Here is a 9,358-nt window from a genome sequence, read left to right as displayed (position 1 = left end):
CCCATGGTGTCCCCAGCCCGTCCCGGTCCGCTCCCGGTGCCGCCGTTCCGCGCACGCGCACTGCGGCCGCGCGCAGGGGGGACACGGCAGCAGCACCGGGCTGCGCCACTGCGCGTGCGCGCGCGGCCCCGCCCCTCCCTGCCCGCGCGGCGGCGCGCGCGCCCCCCGGCGGCCGGGAGTGGCACTGCAACGTCCCCGCCGCACGGAGCGCCCTCTGGCGGCCGGGACAGGAACAGCGCGGGGACGGGACCCCCGCACCCGGCCCCGGCACCGACCCCGGGACCCCCCCCGGCAGCACCGCCGGTACCAGTGCCACGCTCATCCTGCCCGCAGCCCACCCCAGGCGCCTCTCCCCGAGCGTCGCCCGTCGGGGGATGCCCGCGTGTGCGGTGAGAGCATCTCCGCGCCGACCCCCGCCACCGGTGCCGCCCCTCCGGTGCCTCCACCGCCCCCCGGTGCCGGCGGGGCGGGCGCCGTCGAGCATGCGCGCCGCCACCCCCCGCCCTCCCCCCCGGCTCCGCCGCTCCCTGCAACACACCGGGGCGATCGCGGCCGCCGCTGCTGCCGCTGCCGCCGCAGGCACGGGCGCGGGGAGCGGAGCCATGGCCGAGGGCGAGGACCTGCAGACCTTCACCTCCATCATGGACGCGCTCGTCCGCATCAGCGTGAGCGGCCGCGGTGGCGGCGGGGGGGGCGGACAGGGGTCCTCCGGGACCGGGTCGCCGTGGCAACGCGGCGGGGACGGAGGGGGGAGGGCGATGCCCTTGAGGGGTGGGCGGGCAGCGGACCCGCACCCCAACTCACCGCAGCGACCTCCGGGGAGGGCCTCATCGAGACCCCCCCACACCGAGCCACGGTCGAGCCGGGAGCACCGGGTGCAGAGGGGGCGGCCCCATCCCGGCCCCGATCTTGGTGCCTAGCCCGGTCCTGGCGCTGGTTCCAGTGCTGGGCCCAATCTGGGCTCTGCTGTGGGTCCAGCCCCAGTCCCCATCCCAGCCTCCATCTCCACCCTGGCCCCCATCTCCCTCTCCATCCCAGTTCCAATCCCAGCACCCATCCCAGTCCCCATCCCCATTCCAGCCCTGGGTCCCATCCTGGCACTGTTCCCAGTGCTGGACCTCATCCCCATCCCAGCCACCATTCCCATCCCAGCCCTGGGCCCCATCCTGGTGCTGATCCCAGTGGTGGCCGCCATCCCCATTCCACTGCCAGTCCTGATACTGGCCTGATCCTGGCCCTGCTCTGGGCCCAGCCCCAATCCCATCCCCATCCCAGGCCTGAGTCCTATCCGGGTTCTGATCCCGGTGCTGGTTCTGATTCTGACCATGCTGCTGGTCCCAGGCCTGATCCTGGCCTGATTCTGGCCCTGGTGCTCATCCTCGCCCCCAGCCCCAGTCCTGATACTGGTCCTGGCTCTGGTTCTGTTCCCAGGCCCGATCCTGACCCTGCTGTGATCCCAGCCTCAGCCCCCAGCCCCATCCCTGTGCTGGTCCCAGTGCTGATCCTGATCCTGACCATGCTGCTGGTCCTGGTGCCAGTGCTGGCCCCAGTCCTGGTCGTGGTGTGGCCCCAGTTCCCATCCCCAGTCCAGCCCTGGGCTTCATCCTGGTGCTGGCCCTGGTGCTGTTCCTGATACTGCTCCCAGGCCTGATCCTGGCGCTGCTGCTGATCCCAGCTCCATTCCTCATCGCAGTGGCAGCCCTGATCCTCATCCTGGTGCTGGTCCTAGTGTTTGTCCTCATCCTGTCCGTCTTGCTGGTCCCAGGCCTCATCATTGTCCTGATGATGGTCCCAGTCCTTGTCTCCATCCCAGCCTGGGTCCCAGTACTGGTCGTGGTCCTGATACTGATCCTGGCCCTGGTGCTGGTCCCAGCCTGATCCCGGTCCTGATGCTGATCCCAGGCCCTGATCCCAGTCCTGATACTGATCCTGGCCCTGGTGCTGGTCCCAGGCTTATCCCGGTCCTGATGCCGATCCCAGGCCCTGATCCCAGTCCTGATGCTGATCCTGGTCCTCGTGCTGGTCCCAGCCCTGATGCTGATCTTGGCCCTGGTGCTGGTCCTGGCCCTGGTGCTGGTCCCATCTGGTCTCGGCCCTGTTCTGCCGCCGGCGGGTGACACTCCCGCTCTCTCCGCAGACCAGCATGAAGAACATGGAGCGGGAGCTGGTGTGCCCAGTGTGCAAGGAGATGTACAAGCAGCCTCTGGCACTGCCCTGTACCCACAACGTGTGCCACGTGTGTGCCAGCGAGGTGCTACTGCAGCACGGCCACCTGTGCTGCGACCCCACCTCCGAGCCCACCTCGCCTGCAGCTACCCCGTCCACCCGCAGCCCCCGCCTGGGCCGCCGGGCTGTCCCCAAACCCGACCGGCTCGACCGCCTCCTTAAGTCAGGTGGGGCTGGAGAGGACAGCAGAAGGGACAGGGGCAACAGAGGGGATGGGGATGGCTGGAGACGACAGGGGTGGCTGAGGGGATGGGGACAGGGATGGCTGGTGGGGTTGGGGACAGCTGGAGGGGGTGGGGATGGCTGGAGGGGACCGAGATGGCTGAAGGAGAGGGGGATGGCTGGAGGGGACAGGGATGGATGGTTGGAGGGGATAGAAATGGTTGGGGGAGATGGGGACAGCAGAAGGGACAAGAATGGCTGGAGAGGACAGGGGTGGCTGGAGCGGATGAGGACAGAGATGGCTGGAGGAAACAGGATGGAGGGAGGGGAGGGAGATGGCTGGAGGGGATGGCAGAGGGAATAGGAACAGCAGAGGGGATGAGGATGGCTGGAGAGGATGGGGACAGGGATAATTGGAGGGGTTGGGAACAGGGGCAGCTGGAAGGGATGGAGATGGGGATGGGGACAGCACATCAGGAGGGCTGAGGGACTCTGGCCTCATGCCCTGCTGACCCCCTCCCTGCCTCCCTCCCACAGGCTTTGGCACCTACCCAGGGCGCAAGCGGGGTGCTGTGCACCCCCAGACCGTCAGCTTCCCGTGCCCCGCCTGCCAGCGGGACGTGGACCTGGGCGAGCGGGGCCTGGGCAGCCTCTTCCGCAACCTGACGCTGGAGCGGGTGGTGGAGCGGTACCGGCAGACCATCAACATCAGCGCGGCCATCATGTGCCAGTTCTGCAAGCCCCCGCAGCTGGAGGCCACCAAGGGCTGCACAGAGTGCAAGTCCAGCTTCTGCAATGAGTGCTTCAAGCTCTACCACCCCTGGGGCACCCAGAAAGCCCAGCACGAGGCCCCCCCCCCCCACCCTCACCTTCCGCCCCAAGGTACAGCCTCCCTGTGGGTCCTCCTGCCCCGATGGGGGATTAAGGCTGAGAGAATGGGGTTTGTTCAGCCTGGAGAGAAGAAGCTTTGGGGTTACCAGATTGTGGCCTTCTAGTATCTGAAGGGAGCTTTTGGAAAGGTGGGGCCAGAATATTTACAAGGGCCTGGAATGACAGGACAAAGGGCAGTGAGTTCAAACTGAAAGAGTAAGTTTAGGTTAGATATTAGGAAAAAATTCTTATAGTGAGGGTGGTGTGGCACTGGAACAAGTTGCCCGTGGAAGTTGTGAATGCCCCATCCCTGGAAGTGTTCAAGGCCAGGGTGGGGCTCTGAGCAACGGGGTCGAGTTGAGGATGTCCCTGCTCATGTCAGGCGGGTTGGAACAAGATGATCTTCAAGGTCCCCTTCCACCCCAAACCATTCCATGATTCTAAGATTTGGGGGTGCAGGGGTGGGACTCTGCAGGGCTGGAGCGGGGTGAAGAACCCCGCTGAGCCCCGCTGTGCCCGCGCAGGGGCTGATGTGCCCGGAGCACAAGGAGGAGGTGACTCACTACTGCAAGACCTGCCAGCGGCTGGTGTGCCAGCTCTGCCGTGTGCGCCGCACCCACACCAGCCACAAGATCACCCCGGTGCTCAGCGCCTACCAAGCCCTCAGGGTAAGGGCTGCTGGGGCCGGGCTGGGGCCCTGTGGGGAATTGGGGGCACCGCAGAGCCCCGGTGCAGATGGGGGGTGTGGGGCGGGGTCTGCCGGCACCACGTCTCATCACCTTCCTGCAGGAGAAGCTGACGAAGAGCCTCGCCTACATCCTGAGCAGCCAGGACACGGTGCAGACCCAGATTGCCGAGCTGGAGGAGACAGTGAAGCACACGGAGGTAGGGGCAGAGGGCGCCCGTCTGTCCCTGAGCTGTCCCTAGGTGGCAGAGCCAGCCCAGTCCCCTCTGGTCCCAGGACATGCCACACACTGACCCTGCCACGTCTGTGCCCGGCAGGTGAACGGCTCACAGGCCAAGGAAGAGGTGTCACAGCTGATCCAGGGGCTCTGTGCCATGCTGGAGGAGAAGCGGGCCACCCTGCTGCAGGCCATCGAGGAGTGCCAGCAGGAGCGGCTGGCCAGCCTGCACGGCCAGATCCGGGAGCACCAGGCCATGCTGGAGAACTCGGGCATGGTGGGCTATGCTCAGGAGGTGCTGAAGGAGACTGACCACCCCTGCTTTGTCCAGGCTGCCAAGCAGCTGCACAACAGGTGCTGGGCTGCGGGCACGGGGCTGTTGGGGGGGGTCAGGGCCCTCTGGTGCCCGAAGCGTCCCCGTGACATCCCCTCTCTCCTGCGCTGCAGGATCCTCAGGGCCACCGATTCGCTGCAGAGCTTCCGTCCTGCAGCCAACGCCTCCTTCAGCCACTTCCAGCTGGATGTCAGCAGGGAGCTGAAGCTGCTCACCGACCTGGCCTTCATCCGAGGTAAAGGCAGCGGCACCCGGGCACCGGCTGTGCCCCGTGCCGAGGCGCAGCCCCCGCGGGCAGAGCGGGTCCCTCCCCGCCTCGGAGCTCCAGCTCAGCCGCGGCTGCCCAGGGCCACGCTCGGGCAGGCGCTCGCGGATCTGCCGGTGCCCCCTCCCCGTCAGGGACAGCCCCCGCCCCAGCAGCCCCCAGAGATATCCCTGCCCTGCCCTGTGCCAGGGCATCCGGGCCAGAGGCAGACAGGCAGGGCCGTGGTGCCAGGTGAGGGCAGCAGGAGTGCCGGAGGGTGAGTACGGAGCTGCCCCACTGCCGGGCAGGCGCTTCCCGCAGGGCAGGAGCCGCGGGGCCCTGCCGGACCCGCTGGCGACACGTTTCAGACCTGCTTCTACCTCTCTTTGTTTATAGGCTGCGGCCGCTGCCGAGGCGTCACCGAAGTAACTGAGGCAAGTCACACCCCTGCCCCAGAGCCGCCCCGCTCTCTCTTCCCATCCCTCCATCCCTCCATCCCGCTCCCACCCCGGCCCCGCTCCGCCGCCATCCTCCATCCCCGTCCTGCCCGCCGGCGCTGGCAGCCGGTGGCTCTGCCTCCTCCATCTGCCGCCGCTCCTCCTGCCCTCCCACCCCCTCGCACTCCATTTCCGTCCCCATCCTCGCCCCATTTCCATCCTCCTCTCGCCCCATTTCCATCCCACTCCTTGCTCCATTTCCATCCCCTTCCTTGCCCCATTTCTGCCCCCCTCTCACCCCATTTCCGTACCCTCTCGCCCTCTTTCTATCCCCTTCCTCACTCCATTTCTGTTCCACTGTCACCCCACTTCTGTCCATATCCTCACCCACTTCTGCCCCATTCATCACCCCATTTTCTCCCCCCTCCTCATCCCATTTCCACTCTCTCTTGCCCCATTTCAACCCCATCCTTGCCCTATTTCCACTTCCTTCTCACCCCATTTCCATTCCCCCGCTTTCCATTTCCGTCCCAGTCTCACCCCATTTCTCACTCCATTTTCATTCTCTCCTTGCTCCATTTCCACCCCTCTCCTTGTTCGATTTTCTTCTCTCTCATCCCATTTCCATCCCCTTCCTTGCCCCATATCTGTTCCCCCTTCACCCCATTTATGTCCACATTCTTGCCCCATTTATGTTCTTCTCTGCACCCCATTTCTGTCCCACTGTCACCCTATTTCCATCCTCTTCCTCACTCCATTTCCACTCCTCTCCTTGTCCCATTTCTTTCCCCCTTTGCCCTGTTCCCATCTGCCTCCTTGCCCCATTTCTGTCCCTTCCTGCATCCCATTCCCACTTTGTCCTTGCCCCATTGTTGCCCCATTTCCATTCTCCCTCTTTCTGTATTTCCATCCTACTCTCACCCCATTTCTTTCCTCTTCCTCTCCCCATTTCCATCCCTCTCCTTGCCCCTTTTCTACCTCCCTCCTCATCCTGTTTCCTTTCTCTTCCTTGCCCCATTCCCATCTTCCCCTTACCCTTCTCCCACCCGCCATCCCCTCATCTCTCCTTCCCACCCTGCCTCTGTTCCTGCCAGTACCTTCTACCACCCTCCATCCCCATCTCCTCCTCCTCCTCTTCCTCCTCCTCTTCCGCTGCCTCCACTCTCTCTTTCTCTCTCTCTCTCTCCTCCCTCCCGACTTGCACTCAGCCTGTCTGGTCCCTGGAGCCCCACAGCAGCAGCTCCTCTGTCCCCCTGACTCTCGCTCTCCTCCGGTGCCGACACACGGTCTCCGCAGTCAGACCCCTCTAGACTCTGCTGGTTGTGCGTCCGTCAGTCCGTCCGGAATCCCGGAATGCCCCCTCCCTGCGTCCGGCCGCCTCCCCGCCTGCGGGGCAGGGGATGCTGCCTGATGCCCGCCGCTGCCTCTCCCCGCAGCGCCCGAGGCCCCCGTCATCGACACGCAGCGCACCTACACCTACGACCAGATCTTCCTGTGCTGGCGGCTGCCGCAGCACTCGCCGCCCGCCTGGCACTACACGGTGGAGTTCCGCAAGACCGACACCAAGGCCAAGGGGCTGAAGCTGTGGCAGCGGCGGGAGGAGGTGCGGGGCACCTGCGCCCTCGTCGAGTACCTGGACACCGACAGCGTCTACGTGCTCCGGGTGAAGGGCTACAACAAGGCGGGCTTCGGGGACTACAGCGAGGACATCTACCTGCACACACCACCTGCCCCGGGTGAGAGGGGATGCGGGCTTGGGTCACCCCAGAGTGCCCCGCTGTGCTGTACTGCTCACCCTCCTCTTACTCTCTTCCCCGCAGTCCTCAACTTCTTCCTGGACAACCGCTGGGGCTTCAACCGGGACCGGCTGGCCATCAGCAAGGACCAGCGCGCGGTGCGCAGCGTCCCCGGCATCCCCATGCTCTTCGCGGCCGAGCGCCTGATGACCAGCTGCCACCTGTCCATCGACCTGGTCATCGGCGACGTGGCCATCACGCAGGGCAAGAGCTACTGGGCCTGCTGCGTGGACCCCAGCTCCTACCTGGTGAAGGTGGGCGTGGGGCTGGAGAGCAAACTGCAGGAGTGGTTCCAGGTGCCACAGGACGTGGTGAGCCCCAGGTGAGCGGGGTGGTTTGGGGGTGCAGGGTGTCCTCTGCCTGTTCCTGCCTCCCCAGCGGGCACTGGGGTGTGAGGGGAGCTCCAGCCTGTCCTGTGGGTGTTGGCACCACGACTCACCTGTCCCCCCTCCGCAGGTACGACCCCGACAGTGGCCACGACAGTGGGGCAGAGGACACAACAGTGGAGGCACCTCCTCCCTACGCCTTCCTCACCATCGGCATGGGCAAGATCCTGCTGTCACACGGCTCAGCCCTCACGTCCCGCGACCCCAACGGCTGCACCGTGCCCTTGCCCCCGCGCATCGGCATCTGCCTGGACTACGAGCAGGGCAAGGTGAGCTTCTACGACGCCGTCTCCTTCCGTGAGCTCTGGGAGTGCGGCGTGGACTGCTCGGGGCCCGTCTGCCCTGCCTTCTGCTTCATCGGAGGGGGGGGCCCTGCACCTCCAGGAGCTGGTGGCCAACAAGCAGGAGCGGAAAGTGACCATCGGGAACTTCGCCAAGCTGGACTGATCCGTGCCCACGCTGCCCGTACGCCACCGGCTCTGCCCCCCGGGCACCCCGCGAGTGCCAGGGCCTGGGGGGACACAAGTGGGCAGGGAGCAGAGCATAGAAGGGGTGGCCCCGGCCCTGCCACCACTGGGGACAGGCCAGGTGTTTGTTTTGTGGGATGGGGGGGACGGGGACAGCTTTGCCGTCCCCTCCTCACCCTGTCCGCCTGCCCCTAGCTCCAGCTCAGCCCGAGGCTGCTCTGGGCTGGGGCTGTGGGCAGGGCTGGCAGAGGGTCAGCCCTAGAGATGGGTCAGGGAGGGGGACGGGGCTGCGCAGGGAGGGGGGTGGAAAGTGACAGTGGGGTGACAGTGGAGGGGAGAGACTGGGTGCTGGTTGGGGTGGGGGAGGCAGCTGGGGCGGGGGAGAGGGCGGGGGGGAGGCTGGGCTGGAACAAGGTGTGAAGATGTTTTGTAAAATGGCTCGTTTTCAATGTGGATCATCTGGCTGCAGCCAGGCACCGCCCCTGGGCACAGCCACCGTGGGGTCCCTCCCGTGGGCTGCTGGGCACCTCAGTGCCCCCTGCTCTGCCCTGTCCTTGGGCAGCAACGTGCCTGGCCAGCCCTGCCCGTGCCCCGCCTGCACGTGCTCTGAGGGCCACGCTTGGCTCCCGTTACACCGCTCGGTGCCAAACTGCGCCCAGCCGGGGGGGACTGGGGCTGCGGGGTCCGGATCCGACCCGCCGGGGAGCCCCAGTGCCGCGGGGGCTGTGCCGGCAGTCCCACGCCGGGATCCGTCCGAGCTGCTGTCATTTCTCCTGGGTTCTGTTACAACAAACGCTGTATTTTCATGGTTTCCTACAATAAACTGCGATGCCAGACTCCTCCGGAGCCTCCCTGCCACAGGGGGGCCGTGGGGCCGGGCTGTCCATGGGGCCAGACTAGGCATGGGGTCAGGGTGCCAAGGGAGCGGGGGTCTTGGGGCTGGATTGGCTGTGGGGTCACAGGACTGTGGGGCTGGGCTGTCCAGGGGACCAGGGGGCCGTGGGGCCGGGCTGCCCTTTGGGCCGTGGCCAGCAGGCACCAACCCTGCCCAGCCCGGGCAGTGCTGACGTGTCAGGTCCTACCCGTGCTCTGCCCGGCCACGTGGTCACTGCCACCCCATCACAGGGTGTCAGGGGGCTGCTGGACCGGCCATCTCCCCGCTGGGCCTAGAGCAAACTCCTGCCACATTACTGGGGAGTCCCAAGGGTGGCCAGCCCAGCCAGGGGAGCTGCTGGGTGCTGAGGCATCTTCTCTGAGTGGGTATTGGAGCTGGACCCCCCACCCAGGTGCTCTGCGTGGCAGGTGGAGGGGCTGCAAGTGGGGCAGGGCCCTGCCTGGGTGGGTGCCAGTCCCTGGAGATCCCGGCCCCCAAGCTGGAAAGGGAGGGGGCCATGGGGCTGAGCTCTCTGCCAACAGACAGCTCTTTGTAGGGCCCAGCCCTGCAAATCAGGCCCCTGTTCTGATTCCTGGGGCCCTGCCCAGGGCTGGGGGGGGCTCAGTGGGGCAGCAGCAGTCTCAGGCACACCCCTTCCCC

General features: G+C 66.1%; 2 protein-coding genes across 2 annotated transcripts in view; one reads left to right on the top strand and one right to left on the bottom strand.

The window, feature by feature from the left end:
• Window positions 1-100, bottom strand: part of LOC121672430 (keratinocyte-associated protein 2) — a 2,201-nt gene extending 2,101 nt beyond the window's left edge. Inside the window, exon 1 of the mRNA XM_042045072.1 lies at window positions 3-100. Within this exon, the coding sequence (XP_041901006.1) occupies window positions 3-5 (3 nt within the window). The 5' untranslated portion in view covers window positions 6-100. The remainder of the gene's footprint in view (window positions 1-2) is intronic.
• A 404-nt stretch (window positions 101-504) lies between these two features.
• LOC121672432 (tripartite motif-containing protein 46-like) lies at window positions 505-7,894 on the top strand. Its single transcript, XM_042045074.1, is given in 12 exon segments — window positions 505-665; window positions 2,138-2,393; window positions 2,926-3,236; window positions 3,238-3,270; window positions 3,783-3,926; window positions 4,048-4,143; window positions 4,261-4,514; window positions 4,608-4,729; window positions 6,612-6,911; window positions 6,996-7,293; window positions 7,428-7,719; window positions 7,721-7,894. Coding segments are annotated over 12 exon segments (2,253 nt in total). The 5' UTR covers window positions 505-602; the 3' UTR covers window positions 7,805-7,894.
• The last annotated feature ends 1,464 nt before the right edge of the window (window positions 7,895-9,358 follow it).

The sequence above is a fragment of the Corvus kubaryi genome, unplaced genomic scaffold, assembly GCF_017639235.1.
Source record: "Corvus kubaryi isolate FWS band 111438036 unplaced genomic scaffold, C.kubaryi_AGA036_p1.0 62153, whole genome shotgun sequence".
Taxonomy (NCBI): Eukaryota; Metazoa; Chordata; class Aves; order Passeriformes; family Corvidae; genus Corvus; species Corvus kubaryi.
The sequence above is the reverse complement of the archived record's forward strand: the minus strand, read 5'-3'. Positions and strand labels throughout refer to the sequence as shown.